The 25,019-nt window shown below is 39.5% G+C and overlaps 1 protein-coding gene across 2 annotated transcripts in view; it reads right to left on the bottom strand.

Annotated features, from left to right (window-relative positions):
* Window positions 1-25,019, bottom strand: part of CPB2 (carboxypeptidase B2) — a 60,012-nt gene that overhangs the window by 27,136 nt on the left and 7,857 nt on the right. Inside the window, exons 2-4 of one of the 2 annotated variants that reach the window (XM_032314329.1) lie at window positions 7,805-7,880; window positions 5,371-5,495; window positions 3,768-3,876 (exon numbers count right to left, since the gene is read on the bottom strand). In XM_032314329.1, the coding sequence (XP_032170220.1) occupies window positions 3,768-3,876; window positions 5,371-5,495; window positions 7,805-7,880 (310 nt within the window). The remainder of the gene's footprint in view (window positions 1-3,767; window positions 3,877-5,370; window positions 5,496-7,804; window positions 7,881-25,019) is intronic. The other variant, XM_032314330.1, reaches the window with a different exon arrangement.

The following is a 25,019-nucleotide window of genomic DNA, read 5'->3' on the forward strand; positions in this document are numbered from 1 at the left end:
AGAGGCAGAAGCAGGCTCCCCGCTGAGCAAGGAGCCCGATGTGGGACTCGATCCCAGGACGCTGGGATCATGACCTGAGTCGAAGGCAGCTGCTTAACCAACTGAGCCACCCAGGCGTCCCAGGACTTTTTTTTTTTTAATATTCACTTTTCAAGGGTAACCCAAGGAAGTCCTGGGCACTGTCTTTGTGCAGGATAAATAGCAGTGCCATTGTTCCCACTAGAGACTGGTATACTCACAACAAGTTGTGTAAAGTGAGAGGACACGAAGATGAGGACAATCTGGAGGAAACATTCTCTCTTTCTCTGAGAAGTTTGATTCAGAACTTTTCTCCTGGCTGGAAGTCTAGTGGTACTGGTGATTCTGTCAAGACTACAGTGGAAGGAAAAAAACCAAAACCTTCTGGCCCTGACTTTAGGCTAGTGTCCACTTCAAAGCACAGTTTGAATGATGGAATTCAGGCACGTTTTAATGGAGACCAACTTCTCAGGGGCCACCTTTGTAGTTTTATACCTTCTGAAAAGTTTTATACAGTCTTTGGTCTCATCTCTGGGACCTTAACAAGAGGTAATTTCAAACTGCAATCCTAGCTGATAGGAACTGGGGCACCATTTGCCCATGGATGCTCTTAGAGTAATATCACTAGGGTGAGTGGTTGTCCAGTGCTGGGAATTAAGATGTTCTTGAAAGGCCTACCTGTCACCAAATACTAATGCTGCCAGTGTCTGAGGTGTTGGCTGTCTACCTATCAGAGGTTTCCTCACTGGGGCTCTGTTTACTGTGCTACTCTTCTAAGACATGAGTGCATCTGAAAGAACTACTACATGAAAATATTTTGTGTCACAGTATTACTGGTTCAGGGGGTTTCCTGAAACTATGGAGGCTGTGTTGGATGAAGGCAGCCTTACAGAAAGCTTGATTCATTTCACAATCTAATCTGGGTTAATGAAGGTAACATCCTTTGAATAATGCTCTTCTTTTGCCATTTGTTTTAAGAAGTATTTTTTTTGCCATTTGTTTTTCTCCCTACCATGGATTAAGATTTCCTAGCTAGACATACAAACGGCTATCAGACACATGAAAAAATGTTCATCATCACTAGCCATCAGGGAGATTCAAATTAAAACCACATTGAGATACCACCTTACACCAGTTAGAATGGCCAAAATTAGCAAGACAGGAAACAACATGTGTTGGAGGGGATGTGGAGAAAGGGGAACCCTCTTACACTGTTGGTGGGAATGCAAGTTGGTGCAGCCACTTTGGAGAACAGTGTGGAGATTCCTCAAGAAATTAAAAATAGAGCTTCCCTGTGACCCTGCAATTGCACTACTGGCTATTTACCCCAAAGATACAGATGTAGTGAAAAGAAAAGTGTACCCCAATGTTTATAGCAGCAATGGCCACGGTCACCAAACTGGAAAGAACCAAGACAACCTTCAACGAATGGATAAGGAAGATGTGGTCCATATACACTATGGAGTATTACGCCTCCATCAGAAAGGATGAATACCCAACTTTTGTATCAACATGGACAGGACTGGAAGAGATTATGCTGAGTAAAATAAGTTAAGCAGAGAGAGTCAATTATCATATGGTTTCACTTATTTGTGGAGCATAACAAATAGCATGGAGGACAAGGGGAGATGGAGAGGAGAAGGGAGTTGAGGGAAATTGGAAGGGGACATGAACCATGAGAGACTATGGACTCTGAAAAACAACCTGAGGGTTTTGAAGGGGCAGGGGGTGGGAGGTTGGGGGAACCAGGTGGTGGGTATCAGAGAGGGCACGGATTGTATGGAGCACTGCGTGCAGTGCAAAAACAATGAATACTGTTACACTGAAAAGAAAAGAAAAAAAAAAAGATTTCCTAGCAAGAATCAATGACAAAAGAACCCCTCTGACCCACCAGGTGACCTTGTGGTGAGGGCTGAAGGAGCGATCAGTGCTGAAGGGGAAAGAAGGACTTGGTGGAATTTCCTGAACACAAGATGACCATCGTTCCTATGAACCCTAAGGACTGAGGGCGGGAGGGAGGAGAGGTGCAAAATGTGTTCTGCAATGTCATTGTTACAAACGGAACTGTGTTCCCCTCCAAATTCACATATTGAATCTCTAACTCCCTGTGGCTTAGAATGTGACTGTATTTGAAGATAGGACCTTTAAAGAGGTAATTAAATTAAAATGACGCTGTTAGTGTCATCCTTAATCCAACCTGACTGGTGTCCTCATAAGACATGGAGATTAGGACATAAACATACACAGGAAAACCAGGGAGGTACACACAGAGAGAAGGGCATGTGAGGACTCAGTGAAAAGACAGCCATCTGCAAGTCAAGGAAAGACACTTCAGGAAAAACCAATCCTGCTGACAACTTGACTGTGCAATTCCAGCCTGAGAACTGTGAGAGAGTACATTTCTGGGGTCTAAGTGACCCAGTCTGTGGCACTTTGTTATGGTTGACCAACACAGTCGTGTCTCCCCCCCTCCCCCCATGTCTTTCCTGGAGACAAAGTAAGAAAAAGTAACCTTCTTCTAACAAAAGAATTAAAAACTACTTAAAAACTACTTAAAAATACTTCTTAAGACATTCCTCCCTCCCCACCCAATTCAAGACAGCCATGACGTATTTATCTTCCCCATTTTGCAAATCATGCTGACGGAGCTTTGCAACCACTGACATCAAGTTTGCTTCTGCAGGGCTGATGATGGACGCTGGAGGGAAGAGGTCTCGGCCGAATAGAGACAAGAGAGGGGAGATAAAGGAAGGGGATGCAATTTTAAGCTCCCCATCAATCAGCCAAGCACATTGATTCTAGAAGCAGGCTGAGTTCTGGTTTAACTAACTGGAAAGGAACAGATGCTTTTGAAGATTAAACAGAAAATTGATTCTTATTTCTTAAGTCTTAGATGTCTTAAAAACATGGATATGGTCCTTAACAGTTTCTGGGCACCTAGCCAAAAACGATAAAAATACTTATATTAAGCAATAGAGCAGCATGCTCCTATGAAAGAAAAAAGGTATCAAGGGATTTTTATTACTTGGAGCAAACTATATAAAAAAGGAAGTCCTCCAAAGAGTTGACTCTTTCAAATAACAAATATGAGGATATGATTCTTAGAGGATTACATGAAAGCTTATGTCAGTCAACTGAGCCCCAGCATCTTTCTCAGGTTCCCTCTAGAAAAATTGGAACAGGTAAGTACTGATAGAAAAAAAAAAAGTCAACTTTTTGATTAAAATACAGGTAGTGAATGATTAAAATACAAGTGTTGTTGTTGTTGTTGTTGTTAGTTTAAATAGATTCCTCCTAAGGGAAATAAAATGTGCTTAAGTGTACTAAATGTAAGTGAATAAATTCCTTTAATTCAGTGAGATAATGTTGCCATTATTCACTAAGAGTACAGTCAGGGTAATGGTCCAAAGAGACATGATTAACTGGATTGTTAATTTTTTTGTAGCAGTTTCAATAAGAAGGTCCTATTTTTTATTTCTTGTTATTCGTTAGCATGCAGTATTACTCCTAACAGAGATACTCCCAGCTATGGACAAACAGCCTGCTTAGAGGCAGTTTACAAAATACGATGCAATCTTCTCAGGGAAGACATCTACAAGAGGATAAGTTACCACCATATAATCAGCCTAATCACGAGGTTTTTTTAACCCTCTTCCACTAATTATGTTTCTTTAATAATATCCCATGGTTGAAATGGCAATGCTAATTAAATGAAAGTAGTAATTTTGGAGAGAAATGTAATGACTTACCTCATTTAGTGGGTGATAACGTTCATAATATGAGGAAAAGGTCCGGGGGATGACGGTGTCATTGAGAGTTTGCTGTTGGATAAGATCTTTCACTTCTTCCACCAAGATGCTGGGGACAAAACAGGAGAGCTGATTCCCAAACAGGACTCTTATTTCCCTGCCCACTGCAGGCACAACAGGTGAGCATGGGGAAAAATCATGGAGATATCTAACAAGCAAAAGTCACCAAGGTGCAAACAATAACCCAGAATATTGTACTATGCTGAAATTCACAAACCTTCTTGATTAAGCCCACATGGGTGTTGGAGAGAAAGCGGATCCTATGTGGTATGTTTTTAGGGCTTCCAGAAACTCACCCTGTCCGTACCATTACCAACATTCCTCGATTGAGATTTATCAGTGTCTTTAACGTATAGGTTAATGGACAACTTTCTTAAATCCAGAGTAACATTGGTTATTATTCTGTTTTCAGTTAAGGACCAAGGAGAAGCAAAAAGCCTTTTCTTTTTGTTTTTCATTGTGACAACCATTAGCCTATACCAGATGTTCTGCATAGCCAAAGATGGTCAAATCTCTAGAGAAATCATAGCACAGGGAAAGGAAGAATACCGGAAAGTCACCTTGTTTAAGTCTCTTGAGAAGTATCACCTTGTAAACTAGGCAAACATTTTAACTGAATTAAGCTTTTCCTTCACTTGGGATGAAAAGTTTGAAAGTTAGCTATCATTTTAATATCATTTTCCTTTTTTACTTAAGCCAACAGACAAAAGCCAAGACTTTGCCTTCAGAAGAGTCTGAGTTCAACCCTTAGCTCTGCTATGTTCTATGTGGTATGATCTTGCAAGATTCCTTTGTGAATACGAAACATTTTTCCATTTGCATAATGAGGATAGTATCTCTCTCACAGAGTTAAATAAGAGTTAAATGAAACAATGTATAGGAAGGTTCAGCACGGTCTCTGGAAGGCAGTAAACACACAAAACATATTATTAGTAATTATCATAGTGGATTATCCAAAGGCTGCCTGTTGATACACAGAAAAGAGCATGGCCTCCAGGAAGTACTAGCATAGCAGAAGGAAGACTGGCTCTTGGGCAGTGGATGCAGGAAGGAGACCCTGGACAGGAGAATCCAAGAGGAAGGGGACACGAAGTCTGAACAGAAATTGCCTCTGATACAATGTTTTATTTAGGACCAGACATTCAGAAATGTTCCCTGATCCTGTGAAGCAAGGGAGGAAGCCAAATCCCCTTTAGCAGCTGCTTTTTCAAGAGATACGAGAACACCTGCCAAGGTGAATGACCATTTTGCTTCCCACGTCTAGGCACAGAGTAGAGGGACCACAGGAAGGAAGGAACAAGGAGGAACTCGAAGGGTCTCTCCAGATCCCTGAGTCTGAGGCATTTTCCTGTGAGATTAAGCCACTTGTCCAAGGTCACAGAGCTAGCCACTGGGGCCTCCTCACCAGTCCACTTCAGAGATTTCCATGTTGCCATGTTCAACATAAGTGTTTATTTTTCCTGGAAGATATCATACTGTCTGCTAATAAAATGCATCATAGGTGCTTATAAAGGCTATTCAGTAAATATTGAATGCCACCTACCTGAATTGGATTGTGCTGTCATGTAAATGGGCTTTCACAAGGTTTACATCAGACACATTCACAAAAAAATGGACTTCTTTCTGCTTCGTAATTAAATCAGCTGTTACTGGCTGCCAGAGAACAATCTGAATTTTCAAAGGGGGAAAAGGGAAAACAAAAAAGGTCATTCACCGTTCTGATCCATAGCTAAAGCCATAAGAGTGTGTTGATAGGAGAAATGAAAAAGACATTTCTTGGCCACTGGTCACCCATCACCATTCACACATGAGGCAGTGGAAACATTTTTCTTGTTGAGGGCTTGTTTTACTTCTTCTCTGCAACCCTCCTTGCTAAAGAGGGCCTGGGACATACAGGGCTCTCAATAGATACTTGAGTATTGAATAAATGAGTGAATGAACATATTTATGACCCCACTCTATAGCTGGCTGTGTATGTCAGATGTGTAAAGGAGAAATGAAATTCTGTCTAGAGAGAAGGTTAATCATAGTAATCATGTGTTGATCTTCTTTAATAAAACATCCATGTCCCTGATATTATTAACCTTTTCTTTCATCTGATTATGGATTTTGGGCAATGCCTTCCAATAACATTTACATTGTTTTTCTATTTTACTGTGTTTTTCCTGAGCACTTTTATACTCCTTTCCTTTGACCATTATAATTACACTTTGCTATGGGCTCAGCAATTTTTAGTTTTTTTCATTGTTATCATTTCATTGGAAAGAGTGAAGAAATTAATGCTCATAGCTTACTTTTCTAAAATCATACATGTAGGGTGCCTGGGTTCCTCAGTTGGTTGAGCAACTGTCTTTGGCTCAGGTCATGATCCCAGAGTCCTGGGAAGAGTCCCGCATTGAGCTCTCAGCTCCATGGGGAGTCTGCTTCTCCCTCTGACCTCCCCTCTCATGCTCTCTCTCACTCTATCTCTCTCTCTTTCTCAAATAAATAAATACAATCTTTAAAAAAAATCATACATGTAGGAAGGGGCAGAACAAGAACTAATATTCTAAATCTCTGAGGCTTCCTCTGGCCATCATGTGGTGACATGAACACGCACCACTCAGTTCTGTGGAGAGGAGCATAGCGGAGTTCCTTTCACAGCCCCTGCCCATCTCGATCCACTGGAGACAGGGGCTGTGCTGCTCCCAGGCTGCAGCCAGCCACTGACTGAGAACCGAGGGTGGATTCTTGTAGACCATTTCTGCAAGATCTGGTTTTCCTCCTCCAGGTGACTTTAGCTTAAGGACGCCCCACTGGTCTAGCCAAACCTTCATCAGAACTGCCCTCAGTCTAAAGAGTCTCCATTTCTGCACAAGCGTCAGAGCTGTGTCATGGTCTGAAATTGCCCATTGCTATCTCCGGCTTCCTCCTCTTCTTCCATCACAAGCATCCTCCCCTATTCCTTCCCTGGCATCTTTAATCTGGTCTTGGTGTCTGTTTCTTGGAGAAACTTCGCTGGCAAATAGGGAGCCATCAGTTTTCTACCATGGTCTTAGCTTTCTACACCTTAAGCATTCTGGGGATATGGGACCCAGGGATGAAGATTTTAATAAGGGTTCCCTTGTGGTTTTGATACTTATTCCTTTTACAAACCATTGTTTTATAAGCAGAGTTCTAGTGGACTTCTGTTATCACAACAGCTTTGTTAGTACAGACTTTTATTCCCAAAATACTATTATGAAATTGGCTGAAAAGCCAATAACAAAAATGAAGTTCTGATTTTAGTGACCAACAAAATCATGGATTATATAAAGAGGGAGAAGGCTTTCAGAAGAGGGGTTGAAGGGTGGCTGGGTGGCTGGGTGGCTGAGTTGGCTGAGGGTCCAACTCTTGACTTCAGGTCGGGTCACAATCTCAGGGTCGTGAGATTGAGCCTTGTGTCACTCTCCATGCTGGGTGTGGATCCTGCTTAAAATTCTCTCTCTCTCTCTTCCTCTGCCCCTCTGTCCTGCTTGCTCTGTCTCTATCCCAAAAAAGAAAAAAAAAAAGAGGGGTTTATACCAGCTATGTGAATCAGACAACATAGAACAGAACATGGTACACGAAATTTACATCTAGTGAAGCTAATATACAGCTAATCTTTGAAGACTGTGGGGGTTAGGGTGTCGACTCCCATGCAGTTGAAAATCTGCATATAACCTTTGACTTCCCCAAAACTTAACTACTAATAGCCCACTGTTAATTGGAGCCTTACTGATAATATAAACAGCTGATGAACATGTATTTCATGTGTTGTATGTATTATATACTGTATTCTTATAATAAACTAAACTAGGGAAAAGAAAACATTATTAAGAAAATCATATGGGAAACACATTTACAGTACTATACTATATTTCTAAAAAAAAAAAAAAATCTGTGTGTAAGTGAATCCCTGCAGTTCAAACCAGTGTTATTCAAGGGTCACCTGTAAAGATAAATGAGGGAGAAATTACCTCATATGTTGTAGTAAGATTCTGTAGAATCTGAACTTGCCTGGAAGTTTTAGGAAGAGCAGATAAAACCTGGCCACTGGGAAAAAATAAGACAGAATTTTGACGTTAAATAAAAAAAGTGAAAATGAGATAAATTATACTGGGAGGGGCTTTGAGGTAACTGCATAGAAAACAAACTTTAAATGGTAAAAGAGGATTTTGCTACAGACAAAGTGTTAAAAAAACATATACTTGCCCATCCTTCTGTTCCTGAGCAGCTGCCAAATCAATAACTCTCTTGAATGGGAATACTTACTTCTTTCTTGTGTGTGTGTGCAAGCATGGGTATGTTTTAATATTAAAAATTAAATATTTAAGGGCACCCGGGTGGCTCAGTCATTAAGTGTCTGCCTTCGGCTTGGGTCATGATCTCCTTGGATCGAGCCGCACATTGGGCTCCCTGTGGCAGGAAGCCTGGTTCTCCCTCTCCTACTTCCCCTGCTTGTGTTCCCTCTCTCACTGTCTCTGTCTCTCTCTCTTTCTGTCTGTCTCTCTCTCTCTGTCAAATAAATAAATAAAATCTTTTTTAAAAATGTTAAAAAATCAAATATTTAATGCATAAGGGAATATTTACATGAACATTCACTGATTACATAATAAAATGAGTACCTGGGAACCCATTATGCCACTTAAGAAATCCAATGGTTTTGGGTGTCCTTGAAGCTCTATGTGGCCTTGTCTCTACTCTATTTCCCTGCCACATTCCTAAAGGTAACTACCTTAAATTTTCACTTTGCTCATTCTCTTACTTTTCCTTAATAGTATGGATTCTTAAATACGTGCATGAATTCTTGAATAGGTAGTCTTAAGATACCCTTAGATTTAACTCTGTAAAAATGGTGTACTATATGTATCCTTCTGTATCTTAGTTTTCTCATGCAACATTGTATTTTCAAGTTTATCATCTGCATTGAAGAATGTAGCCATGGTCTACACATGCTGGAATTTGTCTATAAGTTGAATTGCTATTTCTTGGGGGCTAGACACATTGTAATTTCATAAAACAGTATCAAATTACTTCTCAAACTTTTTGTACCAGTTTGTATTTTCACCAGTAGGGTAAATGATTTCCTATAGCTCCTCCTCCTTGCTAACACTTGATGACTTTAATTTTTCCAGTTGAACAGTTGAATTGAAATGGAATCTTCTTGCACTTTTAGTTTTAATTTTCTGACTTACTAATATAGTATAGTTATTTCCATTCAATTATTTTTGTGACAATTGACTAGTAGAATTTCTTTTTATAATCTAAATACTGACTGGTTGTCAGTTAAATGTACTGAAAATATCTTGTACCAGTTTGTTTTTCTTTTTTCTTTCTTTATGATGTATTTTTATCCATCATTTCCTTCCAGGTTTGTTTTTTTACTGTGTGTTACGAACTCTTTCCCAATCCCTAGGTCTTAAAGATAATTTCTTACATTTCTTTTGCCTTTCTTCTTTTTTTAATTTGAATTCTAGTATAGTTAACATATAGTGTTGTATTAGTGTATAATATAGTGATTCAAAAATCTATACATTACTCAGTGTTCATCATGATAAATTTACTCTTAATTCACTTCATCTTTTTCACCCATTCCCTATTCCAACTCTCCTCTGAGAGTTTATTCTCTATAGTTAAGAGTCTGTTTCTTGTTTTTTCTTGTTCTCTCCCTTGTCTTCCTTTGTTCATTTGTTTTTGTAAGTTCTACATGTGAGTGAAATCTACGGTATTTGTCTTTCTGATTGACTTATTTCACTTAGTGTTATACTCTATAGATCCACCCATGTTGTTGCAAATGGCAAGATTATATTCTTTTTTTTATAATATTCTAAATAATATTCCACTGTAGACACATGCTGGAAGGGGGAAAAGATGGAGGAGGAGTAGGGGACCTTATTTCAACTGGTCCCCTGAATTGAGGTGGATATCTTCCAGACCATTCTGAACATCCACGAAATCAGCTTGAGATGTAAGAAGATATATCTGGATCTCTTCAAACAACATCTCCTGCAATTGGTCTCAAGTTATGAAGCAGTGAGCTGTGATTCTATGGGCAGATATCAGAAGATAAGTGGACAGGGGAGAGAGTCTCCAGAATCTTGCCCTGGAGCGCAAAAACCTCCTGCACTGGGGAATGGGCACAGACTTGGAGACTAGTTGCGGTGGGGAAAGAACTTTAGGGCAGTCCCCCGACTAAAATGTAGAGCTGCAGGGGCATGCATGCAAACCAGGTCAGCTTGCAGTTTTAAAAGTACAAAAGGCAGAGACAAACAAGGGCTGGGAGTGCTGCTGTGGGGCACACAACCCAGGATTTTGTAGTTTTTAGCAGCACAGACAGAAACAGAGACGGTGTGGCCTGGAGACTCAGTGATTAACAGACTGCAGCCTCTCTGTTCTGAGACAGGGGTTTGTTCTGCTCTGACTCTCAGATGAGATGTACAAAGCTGCCAGGGAAAGCCGCCAGAGAACAAAAGTCCCAGAAAACCGTTTTTCACTGAACCCTCCCCCCTCCCCCCCAACAAGGGACAGGGCAACTCTGCCCAAACAGTGCAGCAGGCCCCTCCCCCACAGGACAGGCTGGAATAACAAGAGGCCAACAGTCCTAAGGTCCCTGTAAAAGAGGTGCATCTTGCTTGGATTGTGGTCAATAATTTGGACTCTGTACATCCCCTCAACCACCCCTCAACAGAATTACTAAAAGGGGAACCCCCAAAAGGGGAAAGAACCAGAGAAAGTGGCCTCTGCCACAGACTTAATGGATATGGAGATAACCAAGATGTCAGAAATAGACTTGAGAGTAACAATTACCAAGACGATAACTAGGTTTGAGAAAAATGTTAATGACTATATAGAATCTCTAAGGGCAGAAATGAGACCCAATCAGGACAAACTTAAAAATGTTATGAATGAAATGCAATCTAAGTTGCATACTCTCAGTGTAAATGAGGCAGAAGAATGAATTAGTGAGATAGAGGATAAGATGATAGAAAAGAAGGAATTTGAGGCAGCATGGGAAAAATAAATTAAAACCCAATGAATCAAACTGCAACATCAGTAACTTAATGAAATGTTCCAATATAAGGATTTTGGGGACCCTAAAGGGGTGAAGAGAGAGAGAGGTCTTGAAATATATTTGAGCAAATCATAGCTGAGAACATCCTTAAATGGGAAGGAAACAAGCCTTCATGTCTAAGAGGCAGAGAGGACCCCTCCCAAGATCAATGAGAACAGACTGATGTCATGACATATAACAATATAATTTGCAAATCTTAGATCTAAGGAAACAATCTTGAAACTGGAAAGGGGGAAGAGATTTCTTACGTACAGGGGGAGGAACGTCAGATTAATGTCAGACCTGTCCACTGAGACCTGGCAAACCAGAAAGGGCAGGCAAGACATATTCAGGGCACTAAATGAAGAGAATATGTTGCCAAGGATACTTTATTCGGCAAGGCTGTCATTCAAAACAGATGGAGAGATAAGAAGCTTCCAAGACTGGCAGGAGCTAAAAGAATATGTGACCACCAAGCCGGCCCTGCAAGAAATATTAAGGGGTTTCTATAAAAGGAGAAAGACCCCAAGAATGATATAGAGCAGAAACTTAGAGACAATCTATAGAAACAAGGACTTCACAGGCAACATGATGACAATAAAATTGTATCTTTCAATAATCACTCTCAATGCGAAAGGCCTAAAGGCTCCTATGAAAAGGCACAGGGTTGCAGATTGGATAAAAAGACAAGACCCATTCATCTGCTGTCTATAAGACACATTTTGAACCTAAAGACATATCCAAACTGAAATTGAGGAGATGGAGAAACATTTTTCATGCCAATGGACCTCAAAAGAAAGCTGGGGTAATAATTCTTATATCAGACTAATTAGATTTTAAGCTAAAGACTATAGTTAGAGATGCAGAAGGACACTATATAATGCTTAAAGGGTCTATCCAACAAGAGGATCTCACAATTGTAAATATCTATGCCCCCAACATGGGAACAGCCAACTACATAGCCAACTGTTATCCAAAATAAAGAGACATATTGATAATAATATGTAAATAGTATGAGACCTCAACACTCCACTCTCAGCAATAGACAGATCATCTACACAGAAAATCAACAAAGAAACAAGAGCTTTGAATGGCACACTGGATCCGATGGACCTCACAGATATAAAACAACAGAATTCATTCTTCTTGAGTGCACATGGAACATTCTCCAGAATAGACCACATGCTGGGTCACAAATCTGGTCACTATTGATACCAAAAGATTGAGATTATTCCTTGTATATTCTCAGACCATAATGCTTTGAAACTAGAACTCAATCACAAGAAAAAATTAGGAAGGAATTCAAACACTGGGAAGCTAAAGATCATCCTGCTTAAAAATGTTTGGGTCAACCAGTAAATCAAAGAAGAACTTAAGGGCACCCAGGTGGCTCAGTTGGTTAAGCAACTGCCTTTAGCTCTAGTCATGATCCCAGAGTCCTGGGATTGAGTTCCGCACTGGGATCCCAGATCCAGGGGAGTCTGCTTCTCCCTCTGACATTCTCACCTCTCATGTTCACTCTCACTCTCTCAAATAAATAAATAAAATCTTTAAAAGAAAAAAAAAAGGAAGAAGAACTTAATTGATGGAAACCAATGAGAACAAAAACACATTGGTCCAAAACCTAAGGGAAACTGCAAAGGCAGTCCTAAGGGGGAAATACTTAGCCATCCAAGCCTCTCTCAAAAAAACAGAAAAATCCAAAATACACAAATTAGCTTTATACCTTAAAGGACTGGAGAAAGAACAACAAATAAAGTGTCAGTCACATATAAGAAGAGAACTAATTATGATTAGAGCAGAGATCGATGAATTAGAAACCAGATATATAGTAGAGCAGATCAAAGAAACTAGAAGCTGATTTTTGATAGAATAAATAAGATTGATAAACCACTGGCCTTGAATAAAAGAGGAGAGATCATGACTAACACCAAGGAAATAGAAACAATTATTAGAAATTATTATTAACAACTGTATGCCAATAAATTAAGCCAAGTGGAAGAAATTGGTGCCTTCCTGGAAACCTATAAACTACCAACACTGAAACAGGAAGAAATTGACAACCTGAATAGACAAATAACTGGTAACAAGATTGAAGCAGTGATCAAAAACCTCCCAAAAAACAAGAGTCCAGGGCCTGAGGATTCCCTGGGGAATTCTACCAAACATGCAAAGAAGAAATAATACCTATTCTCCTGAAGCTGTTTCAAAAAATAGAAACTGAAGGAAAACTTCCAAACTCATTCCATGAGCCCAGCATTACCTTGATCTGAAAACCAGGCAAAGACCCCATCAAGAAGGAGAATTACAGGACAATATCCTTGATGAATATGAATGCCAAAATTCTCAACAAGATCCTAGCTAATAGGATCCAACAGTACATTAAAAGATTATCCAGCACGACCAAGTGGGATTTATTCCTGGGATGTAAGGGTGGTTCAACATTCACAAATCAATCAATCAATGTGATAGATTACATAAATAAGAGAGGAGACAAGAACCACATGGTCCTCTCAATTGATGCAGAAAAAGCATTTGACAAACTACAGCATCCTTTCCTGATTAAAACTCTTCAGAGTGTAGGGATAGAGGGAACATTCCTCAATTTCATAAAAACCATCTAAGAAAAGACCATAGCAAAAATCATTCTCAATGGGGGAAAGCTGAGAGTCTTTCTCTTCAGATCAAGAACATGACAAGGATGCTCACTCTTGCCACTATTGTTCAACGTTGTAGTAGAAGTCCTAGCAACAGTAATTGGACAATAGAAGAAATAAAAGGTATTCAAATAGGCCAAGAAGAAGTCAAACTCTCTCTCTTCACAGATGACATGATACTTTATGTGGGAAACCCAAAAGACCCAAAAGACTGCAAACTCTAAATTATTAGAACTCATACAGCAATTCAGTAATGTGGCAGATACAAAATCAATGCACAAAAATCAGTTACTTTCCTATACACTAACAATGGAACTGTGGAAAGAGAAATTAGGAAATCAATTCCACTTATAAATTCCATTTATAATACTAGAAACCATAAGATACCTTGAAATAAACCTAACCAAAGAGGCGAAGGATCTATACTCAAGAAATTACAGAAACTTATGAAAGAAATTGAAGAAGACACAAAAAGATGGGAAAACATTCCACGCTCATGGATCAGAAGAATAAACATTGTTAAAATTTCTAAGTTGCCCAGAGCAATCTATGCTTTCACCACCATCCCGATCAAAATACCAATGATATTTTCCAAAATTCTGGCACAAACCAGTCCTAAAATGTGTATGGGACCAGTAAAGACCCTGAATCACCAAGGAAATATTGAAAAAGAAAAACAAAGCTGAGGGCATCACATTGCCTGATTTCAAGCTTTATTACAAAGCTGCGATCACTAAGACAGCATGGTATTAGCAGAAAAACAGACACATAGATCCATGGAATAGAATAGATAGCCCAGGATTGGACCCTTGACTCTATGGTCAACTAATATTGGACAAGGCAGGAAAGAATATCCAATGGGGGGGGGAAAGAAAAACAGTCTCTTCAATAAATGGTGCTGGGAAAATTTGGCAGCTATGTACAGAGGAATGAAACTCAGCCATTCGCTTACACCATACCCAAAGATAAATTCTAAATGGATGAAAGATCTCAATGTGAGACAGGAATCCATCAAAGTCCTAGAGGCGAACAAAGGCAGTAACCTCTTCGACATTGGCTACAGTAACTTCTTTCAAGACACATTTCCAAAGGCAAGGGAAACAAAAGTGAAAATGAATTTTTGGAACTTCATCAAAATAAAAAGCTTCTGCACAGCATAGGAAATAGTCAACAAAACAAAGAGGCAACCCGCAGAATGGAGAAGATATTTGCAAATGACACTCAGGTAAAGGGCTGGTATCCAAGATCTATCAAGAACTTCTCAAACTCAATGCCCAAAAAACAGATAATCAAGTCAAAAAAATGGGCAGAGGACATGAACAGACACTTCTCTAAAGAAGACATACAAATGGCTAAAAGACACATGAAAAAATGTTCAACATCATGAACCATCAGGGAAATTCAAATCAAAACCACAATGAGATACTACATTTTACCAGTTAGAATAGCAAAAATTGAAAAGAAACAACAAATTTTCAAGAAGTTATGGAGAAGGCACCTGGGTGGCTCAGTTGGTTGAGCAACTGCCTTCTGCTCAAGTCATGATCCTGGGGTTCTGGGATTGAGGACCACATTGTGCTCCCCCTGCACTGTGGGGAGCCTGCTTCTCTCTCTCCCTCTGCTTGCCACTCCTTCTGCTTGTGCTCTCTCTCTCTCTGTCAAATAAATAAGTAAACTCTTAAAAAAAACTTTATGGAGAAAGGGGAACCCTCTTACACTGTTGGTGGGAATGCAAGTTGGTACAGCCACTTTGGGAAATAGTGTGGAGGTTCCTCAAGAAGTTAAAAATAGAATTATCCTATGACCCAACAATTGTACTACTGGGTATTTACCCCAAAGATATAGATGTAGTGAAAAGAAAGGCCATATGCACCCCAATAACATCAATGTACACAATAGCCAAACTGTGGAAGGAGCCAAGATGCCCTTCAAGAGACGAATGGATAAAGATGTATATACAATGAAATATTACTCAGCCATCATAAAGGATGAATACCCCACATTTGCATCAACATGGATGGAACTGGAGGATATCATGCTAAGTGAAATAAGTGCAATTATCATATGGTTTCACTTATTTGGAACATAAAAATAGCATGGGGGACATTAGGAGAAGGAAGGGAAAACTGAAAGTAGGGAAATCAGAGGGGGAGACAAACCATGAAAGACTATGGACTCCAGGAATCAAATTGAAGGTTTTAAAGGAGAGAGGAGTGGGGGAATGGGTGAGCCCAGTATTAAGGAGGACACGTATTGCATGGAGCACTGGGTGTTATACTCAAACAATGAATCACAGAACGCTATATCAAAAACTAATGATATACTGTATGGTGACTAATATAACACAATAAAAATTATAAAAAATAATATTTCATTGTACATTGTATTCCGTATGTAGCATATAGGTATATACTGAATCTTCTTTATCCATCTATCTATTGAGGGACACTTGGGCTGCTTTCATAATTTGGCTATTGTAAATAATGCTGCAATAAACATAAGGGTGTGTACATCTTTTCAAATTAGTGTTTTCATATTCTTTGGGTAAATACATAGTGGAATTACTGGAGCATATGGTAATTTTATTTTTAATTTTTTGAGGAATCTCTATAGTGTTTTACACAGTGGCTGTACCAGTTTACATTCCCACCAATAGCACATGAGTGTTCCTTTTTTACCATATCCTTGCCAATGCTTACTGGTTTTGGTTTTTATTTTAACCACTCTGATAGGTGTGAGGTGATATCTCATTGTGGTTTTGATTTGCATTTCCCTGATGATGAGTGATGTGGAGCATTTTTTTAATGTGTCTGTCAGCCATCTGTATGTCTTCTTTGGAGAAATGTCTGTTCATGTCTTCTGCCCATTTTTAATTGGATTTGGGGGTTTGTTTGGGTTTCTACTTTTTTGGTGTTCTGTTGTATAAGTTCTTCATATATTTCTGATGTAAACCTTTATCAGATATGTCATTTGCAAATATCTTCTCCCATTCAGTAGGTTCTCTTCTAGTTTTTTCTTTTGTCTTTCTTATTTAAGTTTTCAAATCCGTTTGAAAATTATTTGTTTGTGCGTAGTGTAAAGAAAGAATTGAGTTCCTTTTTTCCTTCTTAGACTCATTTATTAATCATTAATACTTTCCCCAGGGATCAGCTATGCCAATTCTGTCATGTATAAGTTTTCGTACTCTTTGGCAGAAACAATGGTAGTTCATCACATCATTTTTCATTTCTGGGGATACAAAAGAAACCACATTTCCTAGCCTTCTATGAAGTTGTGTTGAGACCACGTGCCTGAATTCTTAACAATGGAAATGTGGGAGGAAGAGATGTGCACAGTTAAGAGCAGGCGGGGGTCTTTATGTGCTATGTGCTCTCTTACCCTGAGACTAGAAGCAAAGAACCCCAAGGAGTTGCAATAGGGAAGCAGCCCAGATTTTCAGCTTGGAGGAGAGGGTGAGAGAAAGCCAACTGGGTTCATTAATTGGTGATACAAGTGAGAAAGAAAACTCTGTTGTGGCAAGTCAGGTTATTTCAGGGCACATTAGTTATAAAGGATAATCAAGGATTACCCTTACTGATGTGGGGTGGTCTATTTCTTGGATCTTTTTCTTTTTCTTTTTAAAAATATTTTATTTATTTATTTGATAGAGACACAGTGAGAAAGGGAACACAAGCAGAAGGAGTAGAAGAGGGAGAAGCAGGCTCCCCGCTGAGCAGGGAGCCTGATGCAGGGCTCGATCTCAGGACCCCGGGATTATGACCTGAACCAAAGGCAGATGCCTAATGGCTGAGCCACCGAGGTGCCCTATTTCTTGGATCTTTTTATGTTCCATGGTTTTACTTGTCTATCTTTGGGCCGAAACCATTCATCTATGTGATCGTAGCTTCATATTAAAACCTAACAACCTATAGGATAAACTCCTGCTTCCCCTCTCCCTTGTTTAGTTCTTTTTAGACATTTTCTTGGTTGGATATTTTGCTTTTCCAAGTAAATTTTTAAAATCAGAGAGGAAAAAAATGAGACAAGAGGAAACCAGAGAAGACAAACCATAAGAATCTCTCAATCTTAGGAGACAAACTGAGATTTGCTGGAGCGGAGGGATATAGGGGATGTGGTGGCTGGGTGATGGACACTGGGGAGGGTATGTGTTGTGGTGAGCACTGAATATTGTGTAAGACTGATGAATCACAGACCTGTACCCCTGAAACAAATAATATGTTACATGTTAATAATTGAATTTGAGTTTTTAAAAAAATCAGCTTGTGGGACGCCTGGGTGGCTCAGTTGGTTAAGCAGCTGCCTTCGGCTCAGGTCATGATCCCAGCGTCCTGGGATCGAGTCCCGCATCGGGCTCCTTGCTCAGCAAGGAGCCTGCTTCTCCCTTTGCCTCTGCCTGCCATTCCGTCTGCCTGTGCTAGCTCTCTCCCTCTCTCTCTCTGACAAATAAATAAAATCTTAAAAAAAAAAAATCAGCTTGTTATTGTTCCATGAAAAAAGTTTGGATTTTGATTAATATTATTAAATCAATAACTTGGGAGATTTGACATTCTCCTGATTCTGAGTACCTTATCATTAACCCAATACATTTGTCTACTGGTTTAGGCATTCTTTAATAACCTTCAAAAAAATTTATAATTTTATCTATAAAAATATTACATATTTTTATATTCTAGCAAATCTCTTTTTTTCTTTTATAAATGGTGGTTTTTAGTATTCCATCTCTTAGTTCGTTCTTGTTGAGGTATAGAAATGAAATAAATTTTTAGATATTTATTTTCTATCCAGGTCCCTTGGAAGTTTTGATCATTTTAATGTAGATACTTTTTTGTTGTTGTTTTTCTTTGCAAGAAATCATTACAATTGCTCATACTAAATTTGGTTCTTTCATTTCAAAGCCTGTGGAATTTTTTTCTTGCCTGACTGTATTGACTAAGATCTGCAGTACAGTGTTGAAAAGAAGTGGAAATAAAATGTATGATGCATAATTTTTAAGAAAAACTTTGGTAATGTTTCACCATTACAATGCTTGTGGCAGGGTTTGTAGGTGCTTTTTGTCAGGGTGAAGAAGTTTCCTTCTACTCTATGAGTTTTTATAAGGAATGGATGTGGACTTAATCATATATTTTTATGATTTTCTAGTTTTCTAGCTTCATCTCTTAATGTGATGAATTACATCAATAGATTCTTTTTAAAGTTGATACCTGGTTTAATTTGTTTTCTCACTTTTGCTTTGTCATATTTCTTTCTACCTTATAATGCTTGCTAGGGCCATAGGGGATGCTTAGCAATTCTTGGAAAGCCAAGGCAATAGATTGGTGTGAATCAATGTAGATTGACTTTATTTTTACACACCACCTAATCAAAAGGGAAAGAATTTATTAATTTTCTTATACATGCAGCTCTCTATCCATTTTTGCAGGTGAGGGAGATTTGGGTAATAGAGAATGGGATCAGTAAGGTGAGGAATTGCAGATATATGTGGAATCTGTTAACAGCGATGGCATTCTCAAATTTCTAGTATACCTCTAAGTAACTGTTTTATTTGAATTAAAATTAAGCTATATTGGTGGCATTTGCCAGAGGGGGCCCATTTTTAACTTAAGGAATTTTTTCTTTTATTTTTAGACAAATATTATCCTTGAAATGAGGGATAAATATTATTTTAATCACAAAGAAAATATTTTGTTCTTTATTTAAAACGAATCTTAGGGGCACCTGGGTGGCTCAGTGGGTTAAAGCCTCTGCTTTCGGCTCAGGTCATGATCTCAGGGCCCTGGGATCGAGCCCTGCATCGGACTCTCTGCTGGGCAGTGAGCCTACTTCCTCCTCTCCCTCTCTCTCTGCCTGCCTCTCTGCCTGCTTGTGATCTATGTCTGTCAAATAAATAAATAAAATCTTTTTAAAAAAAATGAGTCTTAACAGGTGCCTGGGTGGCTCAGTAAGTTAGGTGTCTGCCTTGGGCTTACATCATGATCTCAGGGTCCTGGGACAGAGCCTCCCATCAGTTTCCCTGCTCAGCTGGGAGTCTGCTTCTCCCTCTTCCACTGCCCCTCCCCCTGCTCATGTTTTCTCTCTCTCTCAAATAAATAAATGAAGTCTTTTTAAAAAATTAAAATAAATAAAACTAATCTTGGTCTTTGGGGTGACCAGGTGGCTCAGTTAGTTGAGTGTCTGACTCTTGATTTCAGCTCAGGTCATGATCTCAGGGTTGTGGCATCTATCCCATATCAGGCTCTGCATTGGGCATGGAGCCTGCTCGAGATTCTCTCTCTCCCTCCCTCTCTCTCTGCTCCTCACTTCCCTGCTCATGCTCTCCCTCTCTCAAAACAAAACAAAAAACAAAAAACAAAAAAATCTTGGACTTTGCTTTTAGTCAAGATGGAGAAACAAGAACTAGGTTTACTCCCCTGCCAGAAATAAATAAAAAACTGGACCCTCTCTCTCTATCTATATATTTAATAAATTGAGTATCAGCAACATGATGACCAGATACAACATTGTATCCTAGATTAGATTCTGAAACAGAAAAAGGACATTAGTGGAAAAACAGATGAAATCCAATAAAGTCTAGAGTTTAGGTAATAGTAATAGTGTTAACCATGTTGGATTTTTAGTTTTGACAAATATAACATGGTAATATAAGACACAAACAGTAGGGGAAACTGAGTGAAGAGTATTCAGGAACTCTCTGTAATTTCCTGCAACTTTTCTGTAAATCTAAAAATATTCCAAATAAATTTTTTATTTAAAAAATATAACAAGATCTCTGGAAGTACAGAAGAGGTTATGACAACTTATGCTTGTCATTATTAGCAAAAGATTTATGGAAGAGATGATTGAGTAAATTAGAGTATGGAAAGACCCTGTGGCAGGAGACAAAAAGGCACTCTTGGGGAAATAGCAAACTGTCTGTTGTTGCCAAGTGGAATATGATAGTAGCTAAACAGAAATTAATTGGTTCTCCTCTAGAGAAGATTTTGAATGCACATTGAGAAATATGGTCTTTATCTTGTAGGCAGTTAGGAGTTAGGAAAAGGACATCACTTGTGATTTATGAGAATAACTTTGACAGCAGAATGGAGGGTGGTTTTATTTTAGAAATCCTGATTAAAAGATTTAAATTCTGGAAACAAGCCTATGGAGTCTTGATTTTCTGAAAAGGGAAAGACTGGCTCACAGAAAAAAGATACTAGGAAATTTTATGTCAATCCCTGGTACAGTTTCAGTGTACGTTATTCAACCAGTGCTTAAGGAAATATGTCCAAGGGTAGTTACTGCAGGATCATTCATAGTAACAATACCTGGAAACCACATAAATGCTTCTCAGTAACAGAATTATTGAATAATGGTAATGTCTGCACATTCCAGAATGCTTTGTAGCCATTATAAAGAATGGGTTAGATTTGTAACAGTTAACCTGCCAGAGATTTACATGATGTTCTAAGAGAAAGAAGCAAGATATGAAGAAGTCTTTAAAATATTACCCCATTTTAGTGAAAAAAATAAATAATAAAGAAAAAGGAAAGTCATATGTGTTGAAGGCAGGAGAAAAGTGATGAATGAATAAGCAGCACATAGTTAACATCGATTTGGGTGGTGGGGGATGGCTGTTAAAAGACTGGGTAGGTAAGAGAAGTGGGGGAGGAAATAAGATTGTTTTTTAAAAGGACTCTATAGTTCCAATAGAAGATCTGATATTTGACAAATGTAAAATTACACAAGGGTGTATATAAATGTATAGAGAAACACGGGAAAGAATGATCACCAAAATGTTAATGACATTTCCTCAGGGTGATGAAATTTCAGTGTTTCTCTCCCCAGTTTTATGCCTTTCCATATTACTGATTGACCAAGAAGAACGCTTATTTTCTTTAATCAGGGGGAAAAACTATTACAAAGTTACTCTGTGAAAAAGCCACTGCCAAGCATCTTAGACTGCTGATGACCCTTTTGCTAGAACATTCCTTGTTGTTTACAAATGTTCTCTGAACCCATCAGGGGAATATAATGGGTTTTCTAGTCTTTCATAATATTTTCATTCAAGCATGTCCTGTTCTAGGAATTTTTTAAATTTTTTTCTTTCATCTGCCATAATAGCTCTGACATTTCTAGTTTACTAAATGTAGGCCACGGTTTTCTCTAAGCTTCCAAAAAACGTCCTGGCACCAATTAGCACCACCTCTCAAGGATCTAACAAGAATGTCAAACCCTGTATCTTGGGCAAGTACACCTCTTTAAGGATATAGTCCCTCTCCTTTATTAACATACTCAGCACTTGAGCAGTTAGATTATGTCATGACTTAACCTTGGGGGTTGGGGGTAGAAGGTGAGGTGGGAGTAGATTCTGAGGGTTGAATGTAAGAGATGACATTACAGGACTGAGCTCCCCATAGCAATGGGGGTGATGAATTGTTACACAATAGAAGCCAGGTGGCAGTGTTTAACCATACTTGGTGGCAGTGTTTAACCATACTTGACAAGTTAGGCCCAGAAGAAAATGACCCATGGAAAGCTTAGAGTTAGTTAAGAGAACATAGAGTTCTCAAGGGCAAGATAAATGGCAGCCAACAATCGAAATAAATCAAGGATGAATATGAGAAAAGCTAAGGACAGCTATCTCTACCAAGAGTCATAGTGCATTGCCCAGTTTCTAGATGTAGCTTCTTAGACCTAGTTCTTGGACTCAGAATCTCTTTCCTGAAGTGGGGAGGCAAATTCCCACAAGGAAAGACCCTGCAACAGTATAGAAAGGGTAGATGATAATGACTTCCTTTGTTTCTTCCCAAAGAAACCTATGAAAATGGACTCTGCACACTGCAGAAAGGGATATGCTTAATCATTTTGAGGTCTTTTGGATGCAAGATCCAGGCTGACATTGACACCTGGAGGTCTGGAATCCTAGTATAGGTCCAGCTCTTGGTGGGGGCACTGGGTCTATGGACCTCCCCCACCCCTATGATCATTTTCCTGGTTCGCGAATGTAAAACTGAGATGGACACACAAGGTATTTGGTAGAACCCCCATTTCAGTTCCTTTCCTGTAAAGTAAGAGCTATAATGGTCGGAAAAGCCAACAGGTGAAACCATGCCCCCTCACCCTCACCCAGGAGAAGCCAAAAAACCCAGACAAACAAAAGAAGCATTCTGAGAGAAATGGCAGATAGTATTGTCACCCTTAAAGACCAAAAGATGCAAGGATGGTGGTTTCCACAAATCCACTTTAGATTCATTAGTCTGGCTTTCACAAAAACCAGATGGGTCCTAGTGGATGACAGTATACAATCAGACTCTACCAAATAGGGACAAATTGGAAGCACTTTGCTCAATGTGGTATCTTGGCTGGGCAGAGTCTTAGGTATACAGTATTCAGCTGTTGAGCAGACTGTCTGTATCAGAAAAAAGAATCACAAACAATTCACATCCACTTGATACAGTCACCAATACACAGTGGGAATCTTACTTCAGCTTGGCTTAATTTTTCCGCTAACTAGCCTGTCTGGATATCCCAAGTTATGATATCAAGGATATCACATGAAGCTTAGATCAGGTGAGCAAGAAATGCCAGGTGTGTTGGAGGTCTTAGTAAGGCACATGTGCTCCCAAGGTTGTGAGTCTATGTCTGTGTCTGTGTTTGAGGGGGTGCTAATACTATAAAGATTCGGGGGACTGTCATACTAGGGAAATTTTAAAGGCCTAGAGATCTGGGATAGGCCGGGAAATTCACTCCAAATTAAGGACAGAATTTATATCTCTCCTGATGAAGAAAGGAACATTGTTTCTGGTGAGTCTCTTGGGTTTGGGATATACCTCATTTGGAATACTGCTTCAACCCATTTATTGGGTGACAGGAAAGACTATCACCTCTGGAGAGGCCCAGAGCAGAAAGGTTCAGGCTGTGGTACAAGAGCCCCTGTCACTGGGCCATATGGCCTGGGTAGGCCATAAAGAATTAGAAGTGTCTGAGGTGGGAAAAGATGCCACTTAGAGGTTTTGGCATGCTGCAACAGGAGAATTACAATGTAGATACCTACAGCAAGGCCATGACATCTGCAAAAGAGAACTACACATCTTTCAAAAAACAGTTTCTGACATGCTGTTGGGCCCTGGTAGAAATGGATTGCCTGGCCATGGGTAACAAGTAGTCATAGAGCCAGTCTCATCCATCATGAGCTGGGTTTTATCATATTCACTACGGTAGGCAGATTGATGGCCCCCTAAAATGCCCATGTTCTAATCCCTAGAACCTGTGAACCTGTTGTCTTACACTGTAAAAGTGACTTTGCAAATATAGCTAAGTATTTTGAGATGGCGTAATTATGTTGGATTATCTGGATAAGCACAGTGATTTTTCAAAGATTCTCAAAAGTGGAGAAGGGAGACAGAGAGTGAGGCAGAGGGAGATTTGGTCTAAGAATAGTTCAGAGTGATCCAGTGCAAGAAGGATTCAACCTGCCTTTTCTGGCTTTGAAGATAAAAGTTTGGGGTTGCAAGCCAAGGAATGAGTGTAGCCTCTAGAAATGGAAAAAGCAAGGACGCAGATTTTCCCTTCAAACCCTCTAGAGAAGAAACACAGTGGTGGCCAGCACTTTGATTTCAGCCCAGTGAGACCCATTTTTAATGTCTAAACAATGGAAATGTAAGATAATAGATTTGTGCAGTTTTAAGACTCTGATTTGTGTTAATCTGTTACAGTAGCAATAGGAAACTAACACACTTGTCATGTCTTGAGGTTGGGCAGGCCAACCAGAAATCCATCATTAGACAGAACTGATACATCTGGGATCAGGCACAGGTAGGATTTGGGAACACAAGTGAGGTGCACGAGCAGGTGGCCCTTCCTCTCAACTCATACTGACACCGGCTACATGTGGATCAGCTAATGGAGCAGTGTAGTAGCCATGAGAACACACCTCTAAGACCTCCAGCTCGAAGATGTGTAACTGATGGAAGGTCCCAGCTACTGTGCTTGAGTTCTGTCCCTATTTAATGCTAAGGCCTTATTTTTCACTAGCTGCTTCCAGCTAATAACTGAGCATAGTAGGGATACCAAGACAGGCTCATTACTGAAAGATGGATGGCGGGGGGTGGGCTCTTCTGATAGATGACATTAGCTCAAGAACTATCATATCAACTTCGCAAAAGTTTTCTTAGAATTGCACTACAATCTAAGACCTTCTGCATTCCACCCTCCTTCCTTCCCTTTTTCCTCCACAGGGATTACACCAGCATTGCAGTATGTCTTTCTCGAGAGCCTCTTCTTGTCCCTTCTTCATTTATTCCTCTCCAGCATTTTTCTGAATACATTTCTTGTACGTCTAATTCCATCTTGGTGTTTGTTTCTTGGAGGAGTAAGGAAGTGGGACCAAAGTGTGGAGATCTTTGTAACACCTAACAGAGAACACCCACCGAACAATAGGCACTGAGTAACTATGTAAACAAAATGATTAGGCAGTTGATGTCAGCCAGCTTCTGTTAACAGTCACCC

Source organism: Mustela erminea, chromosome 15 (genome assembly GCF_009829155.1).
Source record: "Mustela erminea isolate mMusErm1 chromosome 15, mMusErm1.Pri, whole genome shotgun sequence".
NCBI lineage: Eukaryota > Metazoa > Chordata > Mammalia > Carnivora > Mustelidae > Mustela > Mustela erminea.